The sequence below is a fragment of the Leucoraja erinacea genome, chromosome 31, assembly GCF_028641065.1.
Source record: "Leucoraja erinacea ecotype New England chromosome 31, Leri_hhj_1, whole genome shotgun sequence".
In the NCBI taxonomy this organism is placed as follows: Eukaryota; Metazoa; Chordata; class Chondrichthyes; order Rajiformes; family Rajidae; genus Leucoraja; species Leucoraja erinaceus.
Window position 1 is genome coordinate 23,789,943 of NC_073407.1, and position 25,497 is coordinate 23,815,439.

At 45.7% G+C, this 25,497-nt stretch overlaps 1 protein-coding gene and 1 long non-coding RNA gene across 2 annotated transcripts in view; one reads left to right on the forward strand and one right to left on the reverse strand.

Annotated features, from left to right (window-relative positions):
- The window catches only part of LOC129712119 (astrotactin-2-like), an 863,305-nt gene that overhangs the window by 540,029 nt on the left and 297,779 nt on the right, over window positions 1–25,497 (reverse strand). The window contains 1 exon segment of the mRNA XM_055660334.1: window positions 8,165–8,266. Within this exon segment, the coding sequence (XP_055516309.1) occupies window positions 8,165–8,266 (102 nt within the window).
- Window positions 8,202–14,282, forward strand: LOC129712122 (uncharacterized). The gene is made up of 2 exons (XR_008725991.1): window positions 8,202–8,396; window positions 13,886–14,282. It is a non-coding gene; the product is annotated as an uncharacterized LOC129712122 (long non-coding RNA).

Sequence of the window (25,497 nt, forward strand, 5' to 3'; positions counted from 1 at the left end):
AATAGGCAACGTTGAAATAGGCATTTTTGTCTACCTTCGATTTTCCAGCATCTGCAGTTCCTTCTTAAAAACTGAGGAGGACATTTGATCAAGCTGAAAATGGTGAATAGTGTGCAATTTTGTATCTCGCCCAAACTCCCCAACTGGGATGTTGTGTTCAAGATGGAACTGCAGATGCTGGAAGATCGAAGGTACACAAAAAATGCTGCAATTCCTCTGCATACGCCGCATCTGCTCCCAGGATGAGACGTTCCACACCAGGGCATCGGAAATGTCCTTGTTCTTCAGGGAACGGGGATTCCCTTCCACCACCATAGATGAGGCTCGCACCAGGGTCTCATCCATACCCCGCAACGCTGCTCTCTCTTCCCATCCCCGCACTCGCAACAAGGGCAGAGTCCCCCTGGTCCTCACCTTTCACCTCACCAGCCGGCAAATACAATAAATAATCCTCCGCCATTTCCGCCACCTCCAACGTGACCCTACCACTCGCCACATCTTCCCATCTCCCCCTATGTCTGCCTTCCGCAAAGACCGCTCCCTCCCCACTCCCTTGTCAATTCTTCCCTTCCCTCCCGTACCACCCCCTCCCCGGGCACTTTCCGTTGCAACCGCAAGAAATGCAACACCTGTCCCTTCACCTCCCCCCTCGACTCCATTCAAGGATCCAAGCAGTCATTCCAGGTGCGGCAAAGGTCCACCTGTATCTCCTCCAACCTCATCTACTGCATCCGCTGCTCTAGATGTCAGCTGATTTACATCGGGGAGACTAAGCGGAGGTTGGACGATCGTTTCGCCGAACACCTCCGCTCAGTCCGCAATAACCTACCTGAACTCCCGGTGGCTCAGCACTTCAACTCCCCCTCCCATTCCTAATCCGACCTCTCTGTCCGGGGTCTCCTCCATTGCCAGAGTGAGCAACACCGGAAATTGGAGGAACAGCACCTCATATTCCGCCTGGGTTGCTTGCGGCCGGATGGCATGAACGTTGAATTCTCCCAGTTTTGCTAGCCCTTGCTGTCTCCTCCCCTTCCTTAACCCTCGAGCTGTCTCCTCCCATCCCCCGCCCTCGGGCTCCTCCTCCTCCCTTTTTCCTTCCTTCTCCCCCCCCACCCCCCATCAGTCTGAAGAAGGGTTTCGGCCCGAAACGTTGCCTATTTCCTTCGCTCCATAGATGTTGCTGCACCCGCTGAGTTTCTCCAGCATTTTTGTGTATCCCCAACTGGGATATTGTTTTTTATTTTTTGCTGGGGAAATAAAAAACCTTCCATGAAATTTTTATTTGATAAGAAATCGGTGCCAGCAGGCTTCTGTGCAGATGAAGGCTTTGGTGAACGGGCTACTGCGGAGAGATCGTTTGAGAAGTCATGACTCGCTTACTGTGAGCTGGTGCGGTGTAGATGTGGCATCAGTCTATGTAGCGGGCAGCTGGCGGCTGCAAAACGCACAGGTCAGGTCTCCAGCGTCCTTCAAGGATAAAGACTTCTTAAAGCAAGGATGTTCCCTTGTTGTGATTTTCTTCAACGAGGATGTTTTAGTATTTATTTTTGTTTTAGAGATACAGCGTGGAAACACCAGGTCCATGCTGGCCAGCGATCCCTGCACATTAACACTATCCTACCCACACTAGGGACATTAGGCTTGATGGGCCAAATGGTCTGGTCCTATCACTTGTGACCTTATGACCTAATGAGTGGTGCTCAAGTCGTTTTATTTTTGAAGCAACTATCAAACAATAGAAAATAGACAATAGGTGCAGGAGTAGGCCATTCGGCCCTTCGAGCCAACACCGCCATTCAATGTGATCACGGCTGATCATCCCCAATCAGTACCCTGTTCCTGCCTTCTCCCCATATCCCCTGACTACGCTATCTTTAACAGCCCAATCTAGCTCTCTCTTTGTGACAACACTGTGCAGATCCATGAGGGTTTTGTACGTTTTCCTTCACTGCATTTATTTCTCGTCGTTTATGACACGACCACTCCAGTGAATCGTTTTGATGATTTAGAAGTACAATCAATACTTTGAAAGAATTTTTGCCGATTTTAAACAGTATGAGCCCTTTCTGATTAATTAAAAACGTGGTAAAATGAAACTAATTATGAAACAAATAGGTTTCTCCTCACTAGTTTTCTCTGCAGCTTTTCAACCAACTGAGATTAATGATTCCGGATTAATTAATGCTCCTGCTGAGTATTAATTCCTCAGCAGGAGGAATTGGGGAGGCCGATGATAAGAGTTCAGTTTAGTTTATTGTCATGTGTACCGAGGTACAGTGAAAAGCTTAGAGAAATCAATATTCATACCACTGGGTTGTTAGCTGCACAAACAAAATATATGGTGCTGTTCCTCCAATTTGCATTAGGCCTCACTCTGACAGTGGAGGAGGCCCAGGACAGAAAGGCCTAGTGTGGGAATGGGAGGGCGTATTAAAGTATTTGGCAGCAGGAAGATCGTGTAAGCCCAGGCGGACTGAACAGAGCTCAACAGATTCAACGGCCTGTAAAGTTTGCAAGTAGAAATAATCTTATGTGGGCGTTCCTCATCAAGGATTAATTCGCATGTTGTGGCAGTGTGCGATAACTAACGAAATTCACCTCACGTTCCACATGGAAGCAGATGCAAGAGTCTTAATTTTTATTTTTTTTTTGCCTTGAGATAAAGTTACTTTTTCGTTGTGTAAAAGTCAAATCCTCATCTGTACAATACTGATAGAAGCAAATGCGTTGCAGTCTGTGATGCATGAATATAATATTTAGCCCCTTGAGTGGCTCCAATCGAATTTTGGCCAAGGAATATTTCAGGTTTACACGATGTGACATTTGGGGCTTGCAAGAATTTTATATAAACCCATTTAATTGGTGATGGGAACACAACGTGTGAGAGGAACTCAGCGAGTCAAGCAGCATCTCTGGAGGACATGGACAGGGAACAATAGTTTAGTTTAGGAAGGAACTGCAGATGCTGGTTTAAACCAAAGATAGACACAAAAACCTGGAGTAACTCAGTGGGAAAGGCAGCATCTCTGGAGAGAGGGAATGGGTGATGTCTCCTTAAACTCAATGACGTTTCGGGGTCGAGACCCTTCCTTAGTCTGAAGGGACTGTTTCCTTCCAGACAAAACTTCCTCCTACTCGCCTCAGTTTTCCCAACAAGTCCTTACCATGTATCTGTAAACAGTAGATGGCGTGAATGTAATCAGGTATTGTCTTTCCACTGAAGATAGAGACAAAAATCTGGAGTAACTCAGCGAGACAGGCAGCATCTCTGGAGAGAAGGAATGGGTGATGTTTCGGCTCAAGACCCTTCTTAAGACTGGTTAGAGATAAGGGAAGCGAGAGATATCGAAGGTGATGTGGAGAGATAAAAATCAATGAATGAGATAGGCAAACAAGTAACGATGATAAAGGAAACGAGCCATTGTTAGCTGTTTGTTGGGTGAAAACGACAAACTTCAGTGGGGGAGGGATGGAGAGAGAGGGAATGCCGGGGCTAACTGAAGTAAGATAGTCTGAAGAAGGGTTTTGGCCCGAAACGTTTCCTATTTCCTTCGCTCCATAGATGCTGCTGCACCCGCTCAGTTTCTCCAGCATTTTTGTGTACCTGAGAGAAATCAATGTTCATACCACTGGGCTGTCAGCTGCCCAAGTGAAATATGAGATGCTGTTCCTCCAATTTGCGTTTACCCTCACTCTGACAATGGAGGAGACTGAGGACAGAAAAGTCTGTGTGGGAATGGGAAGGAGAATTAAAGTGTATAGCAACTGAGAGATCAGGTAGGTTCAGGTGGACTGATCGAAGGTGTTTGGACAGGTTAGCACGCAACAAAGGCTTTTCACCGTACCTCGGTACATGTGACAATAAACTAAACTGAACTGAAAAAAAATTTAAACAGTGCACATTCTTCCAAATCACAAGATGGCAACAAAGCCTGATTTAAAACATTGGATTACGCGATGTCACAGACCTTGCAGAAGAGACTGGGTATTTTACTGCTGCACGCAGTCATTGATGTGTGTTTGTTGGCATCCAGAATAAACCAGCAATTAGTCTTGGTAAATGAAACAATAAATATGTCAGAAAACAAGTAAGGTTATGCATGGCTACTGGTGTGCTGAGGATTTGTGAAACTGAAATATTACTGCCAGATGTACACCAATTGTGTCCACAGAACCAACTTGCCAAATGGATAATGTAAACACACTGTTTCATCTCCATCAAATACATGGCTGAAGTTTACGTCACTTGAATTACTGTCTGTTCTGCATTTATGTCTGCAATATTCATGATTTAATATCTTCCATCTGGATGTTCCAGATGTGCATTCATGATAGTGATTCCTTTTTTTTTTAAATGGCCGTTTTCTCACCGGCTTCTTCTGAAATGACTTCATATTCGTCGCGAGACAAAAATGCTGGAGAAACTCAGCGGGTGCGGCAGCATCTATGGAGCGAAGGAAATAGGCAATGTATCAGGCCAAAACCCTTCTTCAGACTGATGGGGGGGGGGGGGGGGGGGGGGGGGGGAAGAAGAAAGGAAGGAAGAGGAGCCAGAGGGCTGTGGGAGAGCTGAGAAGGGGAGGAGCCAGCAAGGGCTACCGGAAATTGGAGAAGTCAATGTTCAAGCCGCCGGGGTGCAGACTGCCCAAGCGGAATACGACGTGACAGTTTTGCTGGTTCCTCGCAGGGCAAGCAAGCATTGGTTAAAGATGTACCTGTGGAAATCTGCAGTCTTCCCAACCAGACTCTGACCGAGAATGGAATAGGGTGATATGTGGGCGGATGGAATTGCAGGACGGCACGGCTGCTCAGCGGTAGTGTTGCTGCCGGTTCAATCCCGACTACGGGTACTGTCTGTACGGAGTTTGTACGTTCTCCCTGTGGCCTGCGTGGGTTTTCTCCGAGATCTTCAGTTTCCTCCCACACTCCAAAGACGTACAGGTTTGTAAGTTAATTAGCTTGGTATAAATGTAAATTGTCACTAGTGTGTGGAGGATAGTGTTAATATGCGGGTCGGCAGTGAATTAACCACCCTATTAGTGCCACCCATGCAGTAGAATTCTGGAACTGATTTTGAAATAGTCTCTCAGTTAGAACACTAGCATTGGATGAGGCAGGGGGCAATATTCCTGTCATCAACATTCCTGACCCCTTCCTGCCATCCCACCTGGACCCAACATCAAAATTCATTAGTCCTGCAATGGCGCAGCAGTAGAGTTGCTGCCTCACAGCGCCAGAGACCAGGGTTTGATCCAGACTACGGGTGCTGTCTGTACGGAATTTTTACGTTCTCCCCCTGACCTGCGTGGGTTTTCTCCGGGTGCTCCGGTTTACTTCCACCCTCCAAAGACATGCAGGTTTGAAGGTTAATTGGCTCAGTATAATTGTAAATTGTCCCTGGAGTATCGGGTAGGGTAGTGCAATTGTCCCTAGTGCGATAATGCCAATGTGTGGGTGATTGCTGGTCGGCGTAGACTCGGTGGGCTGAAGGGCTCGTTTCCACGCTGTATCTGAACATTAAACCAAACAATCTCATGAATGGAAGGGAAGGGAAAAATCTTTGTGATGATGAATGAAACAGTGTCTTTCCTTTTATCATAACAGGCAAAGCAAGCTATTCTGTAGCTGACTCATTTATAACACACTTTTGATTCCTATTTCTCTTGGGAAGCCTCAGGACAAGCAGCATTGATCCATAGCCTCCTGTAGCAATTACATTTAATGTTTGCACATTAAAATACATTTCTAAGGTTTCACAAAATGTAGTAACTTCAAACTTAATTCTGTTCGCCGAGGACATTGCATCCACCTCCTTGAATCAAATTAAATGCATTGATATTGTTTAGCCAGTAGACAGGGCAATAGTTGGGAAGTGCCTGATCTTAGTGTTTAGTTTAGATACAGCGTGGAAACAGGCCCTTCAGCCCACCGAGTCCGCACCAACCAGCGATCCCCACACACTAACACTACCCTACACACACTAGGGACAATTTACAATTTTATCGATGCCAATTAACCTACAAACCTGTTTACCTCTGGAGTGTGGGAGGAAACCGGAACACCCGGAGAAAACCCATGCAGGTCACAGGGAGAATGTACAAAATCCCACACAGCACCCATAGTCAGGATTGAAACTGGGTCTCTGGAGCTGTGAGGCAGCAACTCTACCTCTGCTCCACCGTGCCGCCCAAGTTGATATAATTTGATGTCAGGAAGCAATCACAGGCCTTGTTAAGGGGCTGTCCCACTGTACAAGCTAATTCAAGAGTTCTCCCGAGTTTCCCCTGATTCGAACTCGGAGAATTACGGTAATAGCCGCTCGTAGGTACTTGGGGCTCTCGTGGACATTTTTCACCTACAAGTCTTCACGATCTTACCGCATTTCCCGAGTACCTGCCGTTAGCGTTACGAGCCGCTAAGAGACGTCCCGAGCTCCGACGTACATTCTACATAATTACCACGAATTTGATTTTTTTTTTTAAACTCGGGAGAGCTCTTGAATGAACTCATAGTGGGACAGGCCCTTTAGTGTTTGGATGAGAAACTCCTTCTGAATACAAGTGCTGCAAATAGTGTCTCCACAAAACCTTCTCAATTAAATAGAAAGATAAGCAACTCAACAGCAGTGGCCCCAGACAAAGCCAACATCTCCACCACAGGTCATTCTCATCCCACACTCCCAAAACGCACTGCTATTCACTGGAATTTCGAAGGATGAGGGGGTATCTTACAGAAACTTATAAAATTCTTAAGGGATTGGACAGGCTAGATGCAGGAAAAATGTTCCTGATGTTGGGGGAGTTTAGAACTAGGGGTCACATTTTAAGAACAAGGGTTAGGCCATTTAGAACTGAGATAAGGAAAAACCTTTCATACAGAGAGTTGTGAATCTGTGGAATTCTCCACCACAGAAGACAGCGGAGGCCAATTCACTGGATGTTTTCAAGATATTAGATACAGCTTTTAGGACTAACGAATCAAGGGATATGGGGAGAAAGTAGGAACGGGGTACTGATTTTGGATGATCAGCCATGATCATATTGAATGGCGGTGCTGGCTCGAATGGCCTACATTTGCACCCGTTTTCTACGAGATTCATCCAAGCAGACTGAGTAGATTCCAGAAAGTGATTAAAATCCAAGATGGTGCCCATCCCAGCGATTGTCAGCACATGGAGGAAGGAACTGCTGGTTTACACGGAAGATAAACACAAAATGCCGGGGTAAATCAGCGATTCTCTGCGTGCTGGTCCCAGATGCGGATCTGCGATCACTCATTTCATTCGCTCCGTCCTTTTAAACCTCGACCCCAACGGCAGCATTTCTTACAGGACTTGATCTTGCATTTAAACACTATTCACATTACACTGTATCTGTACACTGTGGGCGGTCGGGTTGGGATCACAAATGGCATTTCCGCTACATAGAAAGCACCAAACAAAAAAGCTTTTCACTGTACCTCGGGAGAAAAACCACACAGTTCTTGGGAGAACGTGCGAACTCCACAAAGACAGCACAAAAGGATGGGGGCATGCCCTGCCAGGGGGAGGTGGTGAAGCAAAGATCCATGAGCTATGCCTCACCAGGAACTGCTGGTTGCTCAACAGGAACTGCTTGGCCTATGCCCTTCGCTCCATAGATGCTGCCTCACCCGCTGAGTTTCTCCAGCATTTTTGTCTACCATCGATTTTCCAGCATCTGCAGTTCCTTCTTAAACATTCTGCTGCTCAGTTGGCCCTGTTTCCACCAATCTTTCCACCGCCACACACAAGAAGCGACATGACAGACACCATTGTATGCAGATGCTGAGAAGTGCGTGTTCAGCTCTGGCTGAACAGCATCTAATCCTGTGTGTGGACTCAATAAGATCACCTTCCACAAATGACTGTGCATTTGATGAAAATGACAGGACAATTCTGGAATTCACTAATGTCAAATTGCTATAATCTAAAGGTCAGTTACTGCCAGCAGGTTCATATTCCACACTGAGTTAGATCAAAGATTCGTACTCTCAATTCGTTTCATAGCAGGCAGTTGCCAAAGGCACACGTCTGAGATGAGGAATTGGCGGTTTCTTATTCCTGTTAAAACAAACCCAAACCCTCAAATTTGTCTGTCACTCTCGTTTCCAAACATGAGACCACATCAGACACAGTAAACATTACCTTTGCTCCTTCTCCTCCCCCTGTGCTCAGAGTAGAAAGTGAGGTGGGTTTCATCATCCGCTTCTGTGCCAGAGTCCTCTTCCGCTCTGAGAATACCACTCCCTGGTGAGTGAAAACAAAGCCGCCTTTAAATTGAGATGGACAACAACGTCGTCCTTTGACCTTAAGACCAGAGAGAGCCCGCAGGAGGTCGAGTCCCATCGCGCCAACACCAAGACGTAAAGCACCTGGGGTAGGTTGGGGTATTGCGCTCAGAGTCCGTGATTGCCAATGGAGAAGATGCCTGAGATAGTCTGACTGGGTATCGAAGGCGGCTGGGTGGCGCGGCAGTAGAGTTGCTGCCTTACAGCACCAGCGACTCGGGTTCGATCCTGACTATGGGTTCTGTCTGTGCGGAGTTTGTACGTTCTCCCTGCTCTGTCCGGGCGCTCCGGTTTCCTCCCACGTGCAGGTTTGTAGATCAATTGGCTTCTGTAAACTGGCCCTCGTGCTTTGGATGCGAAATTGGGATAATATAGAGTATGGGTGATTGATGGTCGGCGTGGACTCGGAGGGCTGAAGGGCCTGTTTCCATGCTGTATCTCTAAACTAAACTAAGTGTTATCATAGTTCTGCAAAAGGTCCCTGTGCCTACAAGATCCTGTTGAACTCTGCACTTCCTACGATGTCAAGATTTAAATTCACTTTGTGTAACGGGTATAGCTTGGACCCAATAGCAGCACAGAGTAGAAACACAGGAATGGGTACACCGTACTCACACAGAGGCTCAGGATTGAGCGAGGGTTCCGAAGAGGGGCAGGCAGGAGACGTAGTCGGGGTAGCGGAAGGTCCGGTAACCAGGAGATCCAACACACGATGCAAACAAACCAGCGAGGGACAGACAAAAGGAGAGTCGAAGCCAGGCAGGAAGTCGAGGAGCCGTTGCAGGGATACACCAAACAGCCCAGGAGAGAGGCAGACAGAAACCAGGAGGTACGGGACGAAGGCCGTGGTCGGGGACAGAAGGCTGAGGTGATAGACTGGTGGGAAGATGACAGGATGGAATGGTCAGGGGCAGGCAGGTTCGAATCCGTGTAGTCAGTCGGGAAATCGCTGGAGAGTCTTGCATGAAAGCTGACAACAAGGAAAGTCTATATACCGGGTTAATAGGTGATCAGAGGCAACTGAGTGCAACAGGTGAGGAGAGTTGGGCTGATGAGAGGGGAGTGGCAGGCGAGGAGAAGGAGGGACCGGTGGAAAAGTACCGGGAGGTGAAGTGGATGAGAATGAGGAGAGGGCAGACTGTGACAATTTGTATACCAAGAGTGCATACGTTCATAAATGACAGGAGCAGAATTAGGCCATTCGGCCCATCAAGTCTACTCCGCCATTCAGTCATGGCCGATCTACCTCTCCCTCTCACCCCCATTCTCCTGCCTTCTCCCCATAACCTCCGACACCCATACTAATCAAGAATCTATCTATCTCTGCCTTAAAATAATCCATTGAATGGCACAAAGTGCTGGAGTAACTCAGCGGGGCATGCAGCACCTCTGGAGAGAAGGAATGGGTGACGTTTCGGGTCGAGACCCATCTTCAGACTGGGAGTCATGGGAGAGGGAGACTGGAGATATGGAAGGGTGTGGTGTGAAAATGAGAGATCAAAGGGGTTGAGGTCAAGTATCTTTTTGGTGCAACATTTTGTGTCTATTTCCATTGTTGGAGCCATCAAATGCCCAGGGAATATATTATAACAGGGAGGAGGAGCTCAGAGATCGCGGACTCTTACCTGAATTATTACAAAGTTGAGAACATCTTATAGAAAAGTAGCATTTGGTTTATTTTAACATTGGAAGATGTGGATGGAATTGCTTTCATTTGGAATGACAAATTAAGGAACAACGACTAAGCTTTAATTTGAATGTTTAACTTAGTTTAGTTTACTTTAATTTAGAGATACAGGTGGTGGCCCATCGTAGACGATGATATCAGAGATACAGAGCTCTCTGATTTAGAGATAGAGCGTGGAAACAGGCTCTTCGGCCCACCGAGGCCATGCTGACCAGCGATCACCCACACACTATTTCTACCTACACACCAGGGACAATTTACAGAAGATTATTAACCGACAAACCTTCATATTTTTGGAGTGTGGGAGGCAACCGGAGCACCTGGAGAGAACCCACACAGTCACAGGGAGAATGTATAAACTCTGTACAGACAGCACCCGTAGTCAGGATCAAAACCGGCAAGACAGCAACTATATTGCTGTGGCCATTTTCACTTGCTCTTGAGGAACTGAAATATAGCGCATTGAGCAGTCCCTACCTCTTTTCCCACAATCTACAGCACGATGTTGACAAGATGACGAAAGACAACTGACACTTCTACACGGTGTGCGAGCATGTCGGCGCCCCGGCCTCATCCTGAGCAACTACACGGCAAAGCGGGAAAGTTCCAACTGTGCGACGCAGTCAGACACATTCTCGGCTAAGATGCAAACTGTTCTTGCTGTCTCATTATCTTGTCAAGTTTTGCAACAGTCAAAGCACACTCCCCAAGTGTCTTGCTGTACACACTGCAGGAGGAAAGGACTACTCTCTCAGCTCACACAACAAAGACAGCGGTAACATGATTTTAACGCTCGGCCGGCTGAACAATGGGTTCTTTCATCCTACCACACAAAGGAAAGCGCAAGCACGGGTAGTATGGAGGCAGACATTGAAATAACAGCGCTTCTTCTGTGCTTTTTAACGTGTCTTTCAATTAAGATAGCACTGACATTTGAATCTGGCTCATGATAAAATCAACCCTTGGGAAAGCAAATACATTCAAGAAGGTGAGGTCGAACACAAAATGCTGGAGTTATTGAACGGCGCAGTCTCGACCCGAAACGTCGCCCATTCCTTCTCTCCGGAAATGCTGCCTGAGGCACTCCAGCATTTTGTGCCCATCTTCGGTGTAAACCAGCATCTGCAGTTCCTTCCTACACATGAAGCAGAAGGGTTTGTTAACCTTTGCACCTCTGAAACTGACCGCTGGGTCATTTCTGCCGTGTGAGGTTGGGAGAAGCTGGAGTTTGGGAACGTTTACGCTTGAGGAAGGAACGAAGCGAATGGAACCAATGCCATTAGAACATAGAACAAGGTTAATTCCCGGAATGGCAGGATTGTCAAATGCTGAGAGAATGGAGCAGCTGGGCTTGTACACTCTGGAGTTTAGAAGGATGAGAGGCGATCTCATTGAAACATATAAGATTGTTAAGGGCTTGGACACACTAGAGGCAGGAAACATGTTCCTGATGTTGGGGGAGTCCAGAACCAGGGGCCACAGTTTAAGAATAAGGAGTAAGCCATTTAGAACGGAGATGTGGAAACACTTTTTCTCACAGAGTGGTGAGTCTGTGGAATTCTCTGCCTCAGAGGGCGGTGGAGGCAGGTTCTCTGGATGCTTTCAAGAGAGAGCTAGATAGGGCTCTTAAAGATAGCGGAGTCAGGGGCTATGGGGAGAAGGCAGGAACTGATCAGCCATGATCACATTGAATGGCGTTGCTGGCTCGAAGGGCCAAATGGCCTACTCCTGCACCTATTGTCTATTGTCTATTCTTGATTAGTACGGGTGTCAGGGGTTATGGGGAGAAGGCAGTAGAATGGGGTTAGGAGGGAGAGATAGATCAGCCATGATTGAATGGCGAAGCCGACTTGATGGGCCAAATGGCCTAATCCTACTCCTATCCCCCTTATGAACAATCCTATCTTCTGTCTGCCAGCTATCTTCTCGACGGCCCCTCGCTGGGTCCCCATTTGTTCTCCTTGCCCCCTCCAAACCCCTCGCTGGGTCCCCCCTTCGTTCTTGATGGCCCACCACTGCCAGGTAGCTCTCGCTGGCCCTCCTGGTCCTCATCTACTGCTTGTGATCCAAATGCCTCCACCCCCTCCTCAAGTGATCAGTGTTTGAGATCAAAAACCAAGGATCCTTCATCAACATCTGGCTTTTTTTTGTTTGATTTTCAATATTTGATCTGGAGAAGAGTGATCACCAGTCCCAACGTCACCTCACCATGTCTTCCACAGCTGCTGCCTGATCCGCTGAGTTACTCCAGCACTTTGCTTTCTTGCACATCCCTGCATCCCTCCCGTTGTCACCTCTTCCCCAGCCAACATTGCGCCAATACGGACCCAATCATTCCTTGGCCATCTGTTGCTGTCCCTGATCTGTTCTGGACTTTTCTTACCTCCAGTATCCACTCCCCCCCCTCTATTTTCAGTTCCGACCCAAAACGTCACCCATCCTTTTTCTCCGGAGATGCTGCCTGACCCACTGAGTTACTCGAGCCCTGTATGCCCACTGAGTTTTTCCAGCACTTTGTGTCTATTTCCCAAAGTCTATACAGTTCTCTGACACATGAATCCCAGTACATCAAAAGCCTTTTTGGTCTCTCTATCGACCTGCGTCGCAACTTTCAAGGAACTATGTACCTGCACTCCTAGATCCCTCTGCTCTACAACACTCCCCAGAGCCCTGCCATTCACTGCGTAGGTCCTACCCTTGTTAGACTTGCCGAAATGCAACACAGCACATTTCTCTGCATTAAATTCAATCAACTATTCCTCGGCCCACCTGCCCAACCGATCAAGATCCTGCTGCAATTTTTGACTTGCATAATATAATCCCTATAAAAGAACTCAACGGGTCAGGCGGCATCCCTGGAGAACAGTTGACATTTCAAGTCGGTGCCCTTCTTCAGAAACATGCCGGGCCCGCTGAGTTACTCCAGCACTTTATGTCCTTTCTTTTAGTAAACCACCATCTGCAGTTCCTTGTTTCGATATAATCCCAAAGTCTGGCAGGTATCAAGAAACAGGATCTGCAAAGGTCACAGGATTTGTGGCTGTTTCACACAGCAACAAGAATGTTATGAGATTGCTTCAGGGTGATTTAGTCCCTCAAGATGGCGGAATATAAATAGACCGCTGTTCGAGAAGATCAAACAGTGGCCATAAAGGGAGAGAGAAATGTGCACACCTGTGCGATACTGACTCAGCTCACAATTAATCACCAAACTCACAGAAAGAATTGAAAAACCAGCCAAAGCAAAACTGCGTCTCCAAAAAGAGCAATTTCAATGCTGCAGCCCAGTTCATACAAATTACACATGATTAATTATTGCTGAATTAAATTTAGATTGGCAAGGTTTCTTTGCAATCTGATCACCACGTTTGTTCTGTGTAGCCTAAAGGATGATTGGAAAATCATGAAACGATTTGCAATGCAAAGCTGATCTGAAAGTCAAAACGTGTTATTAATTGGACATTTGCAATTTTCATGGGCTGTTTGACAAGTCAGGTTCAGTGCAACACAGTTAATATCAGCCATTAATGTTAATCATTTGCAGAAATAAAAAGGATTTAGTTCATGCGGCTCACAATAGTTCTGCTGGTAATGCAGGAAACTTAGGAAAGAAAATAATAAGTTGGTTGTTCGGAGTCCCCTGTTTGAAAAATGTCGAGTTTGACTTATCTCTGCCTCAGGCATCACATAGATATTGGGATGTAGTCTGTTTTAACTGGCTTAAAATAAGCATTTCACGCAGTCCAAACAAGCCCCCCGGCCACTTCAGTACAAGAACAATTAATTCCAAAGTATTAGGATTATGCAGCCCTCCCTCGGAGGTGAAACAGTGGAAACAAAATCACTCTCAATCGGGCCCGTGCTTCATTCTCTTTGGTTTGTCCAAAACAGGTGCTGCCACAACAGAGAAGTAATCGCGCTGTCACCTCTTGTTGCTGCATCCCATGTCACCAGAGGTTTCATGCAAAGCCCAGCCTCTCCTGCCGTGCACAGAGAAGCAATCTCGGAGGAGCAGCAAGGGTCACAGGCCTCTGCAGCTCTGTAACGCGGGGAATGTGAATGGATGAGATTGCTCCAGGGCTGTCCACAGCCTCCCTCAATGTGGCTGGATACACATCGGTGGATGTAAATGTCACAGTTCTGCTCAAGAGTCAAGACTGTTTTATTGTCATGTGTCCCAGATAGAACAATGAAATTCTTACTTGCTGCAGCACAACGGAATATGTAAACATAGCACACTGTAAACAATATGCTAAACGATAAATAAAAAGTAGAATATGTGTATATACATATATATTATATACATTATCTACACTATATACAGTTTATATATATATTATATATATGTGTGTGTGTGTGGTCATATATATTGCGTACATATATATTACACGCGTACACACACACTTATATATATATATATATATATATATTTATATATGTGATATATTTGGCAGGGCATAGAATATATATAAATATATACATACACAGTATATATAGATCCATCTGCACTACGACACTTTCCAGAGCCCTACCACTCACTGTTTAGGTCCTGCCCTTGCTAGACTTGTCAAATATGTAATATATATAAATATATATAATACACACACACACACACATATACACGCACATATATATATACATGCCATCCATACCTTCTATCTAGTTGCTGCCTGTCCTGCTCCATTACTCCAGCATTTTGTGTGTGTGTATATATATATATATATACACACACACACACACACACACATACGTACGTACACATAAAAACCTACAAACAATAATAGTATAAAAAGACAAAACCAATGCCTATATAGTTCAGAGTTTATTTGGAGGTTGTAGTGTTTAATAGCCTGATGGCTGTAGGGAAGAAGCTGTTCCTGAACCTGGATGTTACAGTTTCCAGGCTCCTGATGGCAGGGGTGAAATGAGTGTGTGGTCAGGGAGGTGTGGGTCTCTGATGATCCTGGCTGTCTTGTTGAGGCAGCGTCTCCTGCACGTCCCCTTCGATGGTGGGGAGGTCAGAAGCCGCAGTGGTCACCACTTGTGGGCACTCAATGTTCTGACTCCCCATGTACCAGGGTGGCATCAAAGCTTCGCCTCGCTCCCTGTCAGTTGTACATGGCCTTCGTGGAGGTGGAAATAAGCAGTCTCTGTGGTTTTGAAAATCCTCCTCAAAAGCTGGTGAAAGCAGATCCATTGCGAAACACAGCAGCCGTCCCCAGAGACAATCTGTCACAAGACTGAACAGAAAAGGAATATTCCTTCAGGTAAATTCTCAATGGGAAAGAATGAATCCAAGAAATGCTGTTTCCAATGCCAAATATGGAAACTCTTGTCGAAGAAATGTAGTCAGGAGTGGCCTTGTAGGAGCACAAAGGATATTGTTTTCTTTCTCTGTGTCAGTCTTAGTAATGAGGATTTACAAATGGATCACCACCAATCCCGGGATCTCATCAACATTGCACTTTTTCCATAACTTTAGAATAACACTCAACAGAGCGGCACGGTGGCGCAGCGGTAGAGTTGCTGCCTCACAGCGCCAGAGACCCGGGTTCGATCCTGACTCTGTACAGAGTTTGTACGTTCTCCCTGTGACCTGCGTGGGTTTTCCCCGGGTGCTCTGGTTTCCTCCCGCACTCCAAAGACGTACAGGTTTTCAGGCTGATTGGCTTGGTATACTTGTAAAGTATCCCTGGTATGCAGGATAGTGTTAGTGTACGGGGATCGCTGGCCGGCACGGACTCGGTGGACTGAAGAGCCTGTTTCGGCTAAACTCCAAACTAAACTAAAAACAACCAAAAAAACTAAATTAATTGTGGGCTACATATCGATCTCCCCTTTGGCCTTTCTTGGCGATGTTGTTCACTCACTACTATATTGCACAAGAATCTACGATCATTTAGTGTTGTGTAACTGTGTGAGTTCATTTTGCCTGAGGCCTTGAATCCGATCGCTAAAAAAGTCGAAAAACAAAATGATTGCCTTCTCTTCATGCAAGAAATTCAATTTTTTACCTATTAACTCCATCCTTTTCATTACAACCATCAGAGCTGAACCTAGATCTTCAAAGGTTTACGTCTCAAAGGATGAGCATATCAAAAAGGAACAGGCAAAATTCACCTGGCCTCTGAGATTTGACCTGCCATTTAGTAAGGTCTGAGTAATCTCAATTTTGCATTTTCATCAACCAATGGTAACCTTTTAGCCCCTCGTTTATCACAGATCTCTCCATTTGTACCTTAAAATTATTCAAGGACACCACTTGCACTATCCTCTGCTGAATTCGTCCATAAGGAGGTTATTAAACTGGAAAGGGTGCAAGGCATGTGGCTATTAAACACTACAACCTCCGATAAGCTTTGAACGACATAGACTTGAGGGCAATCCTTCCTTAAAACCCACAGCTTTGATCAAGTAGTTGTTTCCTGGCACTTTGAGAGGATGTTTCCACAAGTGGGAGAGTCGCGACTTCTCAAGTTCTTGAATGTTCCTTGTTTGTAATCATAAAGCTCTCTACAGGTGAACTGGTGAGTGTTTGACGACACTGAGCCTGGACTCACCGGAGTTTGTAAGGATGAGTGGGCACCACATTGAAACTTACCGAATATTGAGAGGCCTGGATAGTGGATGTGGAGAGGATGTTTCCCACCAGTGGGAGAGTCTAAGACCAAAGGCCATAGTCTCAGCATAAAAGCACATATCTTAAGAAAGGAGATGAGGAGGAATTTCTTTAGTCCGAGGGTGGTGAATTTGTGGAATTCATCGCCACTGACGGCTATGGAGGCCGTGTCAATGGATATTTTTAAGGCAGAGATTGACAAATTCTTGATTAGTACGGGTGTCAGGGCTAAGGCAGAGGAGAAGGCAGGAGAATGGGGTTGAGAGGGAAAGATAGATCAGCCATGCAGTAGACTTGATAGGCCAAATGGCCTAATTCTGCTCCTATAATGTATGAACATAATACACTAATCAAAGGCTCAATATGAGGAGAAGTTGCTATTGTTGGACTGGCCTGGATCATTGAATCCAACATTCCCATTGCATCTAGTGGCGCAGCGGTAGAGATGCTGCCTCACAGCGCAGGAGACCCGGGTTCGATCCTGACTACGGGGGTTGTCTGTACGGAGTTTGCACGTTCTCCCCGTGAACTGCGTGGGTTCTCTCCGGGATCTCCAGTTACCTCCCACAATCCAAAGACGTACAGGTTTGTACGTTAATTGGCTTGGTAGAATGATCAATTGGCCCGGAAGTGCTATCGTACAGGTATCGCTGGTCGGCGCAGACGAGGTGGGACAAAGGTCCAGTTTCCGCGCTGTATCACTAGACTAAACTAATCTCTTAAATCAAAGTAACATACTTTGGAGCAAGTTTACCATCGCTACTCTTAAGAACAAATGCCTTGCTCATTATTATTCACCCCCATGACAGCAATGATACATTTCCTCACCTTATGCCCCAGAGGGTTCATGATTAGATGCGCTGGCCCATGCAAATCGCTAATGAGTAATAGTAATCACTTTTGCAGCTAAGATTTCAAATTAAATCCTGCAATTATTCTCCACTGTCAGGTAAACTGTGTAATATTTACTTAAAAAGCAACAAATTATCCCGCAGAATCTGGAAAACAAGGTTAAACATCGCCATCCCAATTAAATCCCAACCTAAATATGCACAAAAAAGTTACAAGAGATTATTTATTCTTATTTATTCATTAGGTAATGCAACAATATGCACTATGCACACAACACTGGCATTTCTAATTACGCAAGAAAATGAAGCCAACTTGTTGCTAATTGAAGACAACTTTCTCTCCAACTCCAAAGACAATTGAGCCAACAAAATAATTTCCTTGTCTTTTGCAAATGATTCAACATGTCTGGACTATAACCCTTGCATAAGTTCATAAGTGAAAGGAGCTGAATTAGGCCATTCGGCCCATCAGGTCTACTCCGCCATTTAATCATGGCTGATCTACCTCTCCCTCATAATCCCATTCTCCTGCCTTCTCCCCATAACCCCTGACACCCGTACTAATCAATAATCTATCTATCTCCGGCTTAAAAATATCCATTGACTTGGCCTCCACAGCCGTCTGTGGCAATTAATTCCACAGAATCACCACCCTCTGACAAAATTAATTCCTCCACATCACCTTCCCAAAGGAACGTCCTCTGAGACTATAACCTCTGGTCTAAGACTATCCCATTAGTGGAAATATCCTCTCCACATCCACTCTACCCAGGCCTTTCACTATTCCTAATCTCCCAAGCAACACAATACCATATTAAAGACTGGAAGAAACAACTTTAATTCTCACTTGGATTTCATATGTTATGTGTGCCCAGCAGGTTTAGTTGAGTTTAAAGATACAGGGTGGAAACAGGCCCTTCGGCCCATCCTGTTAGGGCCAACCAGCGATCACGGCAAACTAACACCATCCAACACACACTAGGGATAATTTACAATTTTACTAAGCCAATTAACCTACAAACCTGTACGTCTTTGGAGTGGTCAGTCAGTAACCTTGGAGAGAGAACCATTTAATCTTTGAGATTAGCCACAAAATGCTGGACTAACTTGGTGGGTCAGGCAGCATCTCAGTTGAAAAGGAATAGGTAACATTTTGGGTTGAAAATATTTTTCAGATAGGGACAATAATTTTTAAGTCTAACTCTGTTGTCCACTCTGCAAATTTAGTTTAGTTTAGTGATACGGCGCGGACACAAGCCCTCTGGCCCACCAAGTCCACACCAACCAGCGATCCCTCTCATTATCCTACACACTCGGGACAATTTACAATTTTTACCTAAGCCAGACGAGCCAAAACCCTGTACGTCTTTGTAGTATGGAAGGAAAACAGAGCACCCGGGGAAAACCCACGCGGTAACGGGGAGAACGTGCAAACTCCTTTCAGACAGCGCCCATAGTCAGGATCGAACGCTGGCGCTGTAAGGCAGCAACACGACCGCTGCACCACCGTGCCGCCCAAATGTTATCAGACCTGCTGTCATTTCAATGTTTAACTTCAGAACTTATGCGTTTGCACAATTTTGCCTTTATTCTGAACTTTTAACATGCCTCGGGCAAATTATAAGAAGATAATTAAGATGTCGGGGCTTTGAGTGAATTTCCGCTTTAATGTACCAGATACAGCAGACAAGCAAAATGCTGAATTTTGAGTTAATCTCATACTTCTGCTTGGCTGCAAACTAAATTAGGGAAGCATGTTTCACATTACATCGACAATGGTGATATCACTTGTCTCAAGCTACAGTAAGCAGTGATACTGAGCCTGAGAGCATGTTCATATCCAAATCCACTGAGTGAGACAGCAAAACGCAGGCTGTTAGTTGAGCCATACAGATTGGAGACTGCTGACACCCCTAACAAAATAGGGGAGGATTTACAGGTGAGAAACAGATGACCTGTTGACCTGTCATCTCCCCACAGTCACAATGCCCACAAACGTCACATGCACACTTTTGTTCAATGTCGATTTGTGCACGTAGACTTTTGTATCCTCAGTTTTGATTACGTCAGCTATCTCTCACTGATCATGAAAACGCACAACCTCCAGAGTCAGGGACAGTTTCTTCCCAGCTGTTATCAGGCAACTGAACCATCCTCCCAACAACTAGAGGACAGCGCAGACTCGGTGGATGGCTATCTAAGATGTATCTAGGTGCTTATGTAAGGTGACACTTGTACTAAACTGTACAAAAATTAATTTCACTGTACCTCGGTATATAAATATATCCACTGACTTGGCCTCCACAGCCGTCTGTGGCAATGAATTCCACAGAGTCACCACCCTCTGACTAAAGAAATTCCTCCTCATCTCCTTCCTAAAAGGACGCCCTTTCATTCTGAGGTTATGACCTCTAGTCCTAGACACACCCACTAGAGGAAACATCCTCTCCATGTCCACTCTATCCAAGCCTTTCACTATTCTGTACGTTTCAATGAGCCCCCCCCCTCCATTTTTCTAAACTCCAGCGAGTACAGGCCGTCAAACGCTCATCATAGGTTAATCTACTCATTCCTTGGATCATCTTGTAAACCTCCTCTGGACCCTGTCCAGAGCCAGCACATCCTTCCTCCGATAAGGTCCTAAAACTGCTCACAATATTCCAAATGTGCCTTATAGAGATAGTTGGGGCTGTTCTCCAATTCTCAACTTCCAGAGTCTTTTGCAAGTGGGAATTGTATCTATTTTCGTGGTCACTAAGGTGTGGTCTTCTTGAAAGTAGAAACTGCATTGCTTCAGACATCTTTTTGTAAAACTATATTCGGTTTCATCAACGGGTTAAGTCCTTGAATTTTCCTTTGTTTTTATTCATCAATGCTCTCTCTGCAGGTGAAATAATATTTTGCGGTGATTATATCTCTCATGCCTGCTCACAAGCGGAAAATTGCTTCTGAGCAGGTCAGTGAACTCCTTGGGAAAAGAAGCAAACAGCTTCGAATGTGTACTAGATGGGAGACAGATTAACTTCTCAGCTCCAGATTCCATGGCAGTAAAAACAGAACATTTAAGGCAGAGATAGATAGATTCTTCACTATTACGGGTGTCAGGGGTTATCGGGGGGGGAAGGCAGGAGAATGGGGTCCGGATGGAGAGATACATCAGCCATGATTGAATGGCAGGTAGACTTGATGGGCCTAATTCTGCTCTTATCACTTCTGAACTTATGAAAATGCTTGAAATATTCAGTCGATCAGGGAGCATCTGTGAGGAAGGAACCAGAGTTTAGTTTAGTTTAGTTTAGAGAAACAGGCCCTTCAGCCACCAGAGTCCTGGCCGACCAGCGATCCCCGCACATTAACACTATCCTACACACACTGGGGCCAAATTTATACTTATACCAAGCCAATTAACCTACAAACCTGTACGTCTTTGGAGTGTGGGAGGAAACCGAAGATCTAGGAGAAAACCTACGCAGGTCACGGGGAGAAGGTACTAACTCCGTACAGACGGCACCCGTAGTCGGGATTGAACCCGGGTCTCTGGCGCTGTAAGTCAGCAACTCCACCGCTGTGCCACCGTGCCGTGGTCTCTATTCTTGCGGTATCCTGAACTTGTTTCTTTACAATCAACCTCCCTCTACTTGCAATGCTGGGATATTTCGTTTAGTTTGGAGATACAACGCGGAAACAGGCCGTTCGGCCCACCGAGCCTGCGCTGTCCTCTAGTTGTTGGGAGGACGGTTCAGTTGCCTGATAACAGCCGGGAAGAAACTGTCCCTGAATCTGGAGGTTGTGCGTTTTCATGATCTGTGAGAGATAGCTGACGTAATCAAAACTGAGGAGACAAAAGTCTACGTGCACAAATCGACATGAAAAAAAGTGTGCATGTGACGTTTGTAGGCGGTGTGTGCAGCAGTAGTACACTGAGCCAGTGTACGGAGTCGTTAGTGTAGCACTGTTTTCTAGTCACCCGTTATTGTACTGCAAGTGCAGGGATCTGGATCTGACCATGAAGGTCTGTTTTCCTGCTGGCGTTGCAGGGACGGCCTGGCCAAGCGCCTCTTGGAGCGGTCTGTGGGAACTGGATGGTTTTAACAGCCTGGAGCATCATTGTGACGTGTGCATTACTCTGTGCAACCTTAACCAGTACGTACCCCTTGCAACTGGGGTACGGTGGGTGGCCCGCTGGCGCAGCGGTAGAGTTGCTGCCTCACAGCGCCAGAAACCTGGGTTCGATCCTGACTACGGGCGCTGTCTGTGCGAAGTTTGTACGTTCTCTCTGCGACCTGCGTGGGTTTTCTCCAGGAGCTCTGGTTTCCTCCCACACTCCATAGACATACTGCTTTGTAGGACAATTGGCTTAAGATAAATTGTAAATTATCCCCAGTGTGTATAGGATAGTGTTAGTGTGTGGCGATCACAGGTCGGCGCGGACTCGGTGGGCCGAAGGGCCTGTTTCCGCGCTGTATCTCTAAGCTTTTTTCTCTATCTGCACTCCCCTCTCTGGGGGATTTAAAACATAAGTTTTGCATCAGACTTTACACGTAAACATGCTTTATGTTCTTAATCCTTGTGCATCAATCCTCATCAATGTCTTCATATTTTTGCAGAAGCCTGCCAAGACATGACTGTGGACACCATCTAACTTTTGCTAATCCATCTTCAAACCCATTGACAATCTCATCCGATAAGTGTCATCTGGTCCTTTATTCAGCCTCTAGAGCCAGGGCAGCACAGTGGCACAACGGTAGAGTTGCTGCCTTACGGTGCCAGAGATCCGGGTTCGATACTGACCACTGGTGCTATCTGTACGGAGTCTGTATGTTCTACCCCCGTGAACTCCGGGTCTCCTCCCACATTCCAAAGACGTACAGGTTTGTTAGTTAATTGGCTTCGGTAAAAATAGTGTGTGTGTAGGATGGTGCTAATGTACAGGGACTGCTGGTCAGTGCAGTGAGCCCAGGGCCTTTTTCAAGTAAAGAAACCCAAACCAAACGATTAAATACAAAATATTTCAATGTTTGCAACAAAGTAATGTTGGGTAGGAAGGAACTGCAGATGCTGGTTTACACTAAAGATAGGCACAAATGATGGAGTAACTCAGCGGGGCAGGCTGCATCTCTGGAGAGAAGGAATGGGTGACGTTTCAGGTCGAGACCCTGTGAGTCAGGAGAGATGCAAACGAGAGTGCAGGCCAAAAGTTCACAAAGACTGACGGACAGACACAAAATGGTCTGAAGCAGGGTCTTAACCCGAAAGGTCACCCATTCCCTTTCTCCAGAGGTGCTGCCTGGCCCGCTGAGTTAATCCAGCAATTTGTAGCTATCTTTCTCTAGAGTCTAAAGTCATTGGAAGTGGGCACAAGCGGCTACTGTTGACTTTCCGTTGATTTTTTAATGGATACTTATCTTACACATTAATCAGCACAAACCTTTCTGAAGTTTCTTAGATTGTAGTGCTCTCAACTGGTCATTATTACCAGGGAGTAGCACTATTTTGTCTGCCTCGCTAATCTGAGCATTTCCCAATAATTCTACTTCATCTGATGAAAATCCTGTCTCATTCTGACTACTGAGTTGTCATGGTATCCCGCTTGTGTGAAAATTATGGACAAGTTGCGTCTCTAAAGATACTCGGCTTTACAATGTGGCACGGTGGCGCAGCGGCAGAGTTGCTGCCTGACAGCGCCAGAACCTCGAGTCCCGGGTTCGATCCCGACTATGGGTGCTTGTCTGTGCGGAGTTTGTACGTTCTCCCCGTGACTTCAGCGGGTTTTCTCTGGGATCTCAGGTTTCCTCCCACACTCCAAAGACATACAGATTTATAGGTGAAATGGCTTGGTATAAAGGTAAATTGTCCTTAGTGTGTGTTGGATAATGTTAATGTACGGGGATCGCTGGTAGGCGCAGATTCGGTGGGCCGTAGGGCCTGTTTCCACACTATATCTCTAAACTAAACTAAACTAAATGAGACTGGTAGCAAAGGTTGGGATTCAAAAACTAGGAGTGAATTACTTTTAATTTTCTCCGAGTTCTTCGGCTTCCTCCCACATTCCAAAGTCGTACAGGTTCATCATCGTTACTTTTTTTGCATGTCTTTCATTCATTCGTTCCATATCTCTTTATATCACTGTCTATATCTCTCGTTTCCCTTTCACCCCCTCAGTCTGGAGAAGGGTCTCGACCCAAAACGTCACCTTTTCTCTAGAGATGCTGCCTGACAAGCTGAGTTACTCCAGCTTCTTGTGTTTATCTTCAGTTTAAGTTCAAGTTCAAGTTCAAGAGAGTTTATTGTCATGTGTCCCTGATAGGACAATGAAATTCTTGCTTTGCTTCAGCACACAGAACATAGTAGGCACTTACTACAAAACAGATCAGTGTGTCCATATACCGTAATATAAATATATGCACACATGAATAAATAAACTGATCAAGTGCAAATAATAGATAATAGGTTATTAATAATTAGAGTTTTGTCCGAGCCAGGTTTAATAGCCTGATGGCTGTGGGGAAGTAGCTATTCCTGAACCTGGTTGTTGCAGTCTTCAGGCTCCTGTACCTTCTACCTGAAGGTAGCAGGGAGATGGGTGTGTGGCCAAGATGGTGTGGGTCTTTGATGATACTGCCAGCCTTTTTGAGGCAGCGACTGCGATAAATCCCCTCGATGGAAGTTTAAACCAGTGTCTGCGGTTCCTTCTTACACAACATGGAGGTGTAATGTGAATTGCAATAATGATGCAAAATACATTGTTTGGTGTTTTATAGCTGTATTAGTATTTACGAGATAAAATATGTTATTGAAACTGTGGTATGACTGCAAAATTCTAAGAAGTAGCTCTTCAATTATAGATAGCGCATTTTATATCTCCTGCTCTTCGTTTGGATAAATAATGAAACAAATTTGAATTGGACAGCTAAATAAATGTGTGGAGTATATCTCGGAAGAAATGATTTCAGTCAATTCTCCTCAGGTAGTCAGTACATTTATAATGTCAAATAACTTTTAATCAAAAAAGTTTGTCTTAAAATGTACGAACAGTTTTTCGCACAAAGACATTCATTCCCATATTTAGTTCAGTTTGGCGTAGAGATACACCGCGGAAACAGGCGCTTCAGCCCACCGAGTCCGCGCCGACCAGAGATCCCCGCACACTAACACCATCCTACACACACTAGGGACAATCTACATTTATACCAAGCCAATTAAACTACAAATCTGTACGTCTCTGGAGTGTTGGAGGAAACCGGAGCACCCGGAGAAAACCCGCGCAGGTCACGGGGAGAACGTACAAACTCCATACAGAGAGTGCCCGTCGTCAGGTAGACAAAAGTGCTGGAGAATCTCAGCGGGTGCAGCAGCCCTTCGGCCCAACTTGCCCACACCGACCAACATGTCCCAGCCACACTAGTCCCACATTTGGTCCATATCCCGCCAAACTTGTCTTATCCATGTACCTGTCTAACTGCTTCTTAAATGTTGGGCTAGTCCCTGCCTCAACTATCTCCTCTGGCAACTCGTCCCATGCACCCACCATCCTTTGCGTGAAAAAGGTTACCCCTCAGATTGCTATTAAATCTTTTCCCCTTCACCTTAAACATAAGTCCTCTGGTCCTCGATTCACCCACTCTAGGCAAGAGACTCTGTGCATCTACCCGATCTATTCCTCTCATGATTTTATACGCCTCTATAAGATCGCCCCTTATCCTCCTGTGCTCCAGGGAACAGTCCCAGCCTACTCAACCTCTTCCTATAGCTCAGACCCTCTACTCCTGGCAACATTCTCGTAAAGACATGGTGAAGAACTGATCTATCTCCTGTTCCAGAGAATGGGATGATTATCTCAGCATCCTTATTCCAAATTCACTGCCATGATACATTTTGTCCATCCAAATTGAACAACCCAATACATTCTGTCCAAAAATAGATCAAAGCAAAATAAAGAGGATGTGAGTTAACTATCCTGAGCTTTTTAAGCTGAAGGTTATCGGTATTGGGGATGAAGAACAGGAGGAAAACACATTCGGCGAGTCGAATAT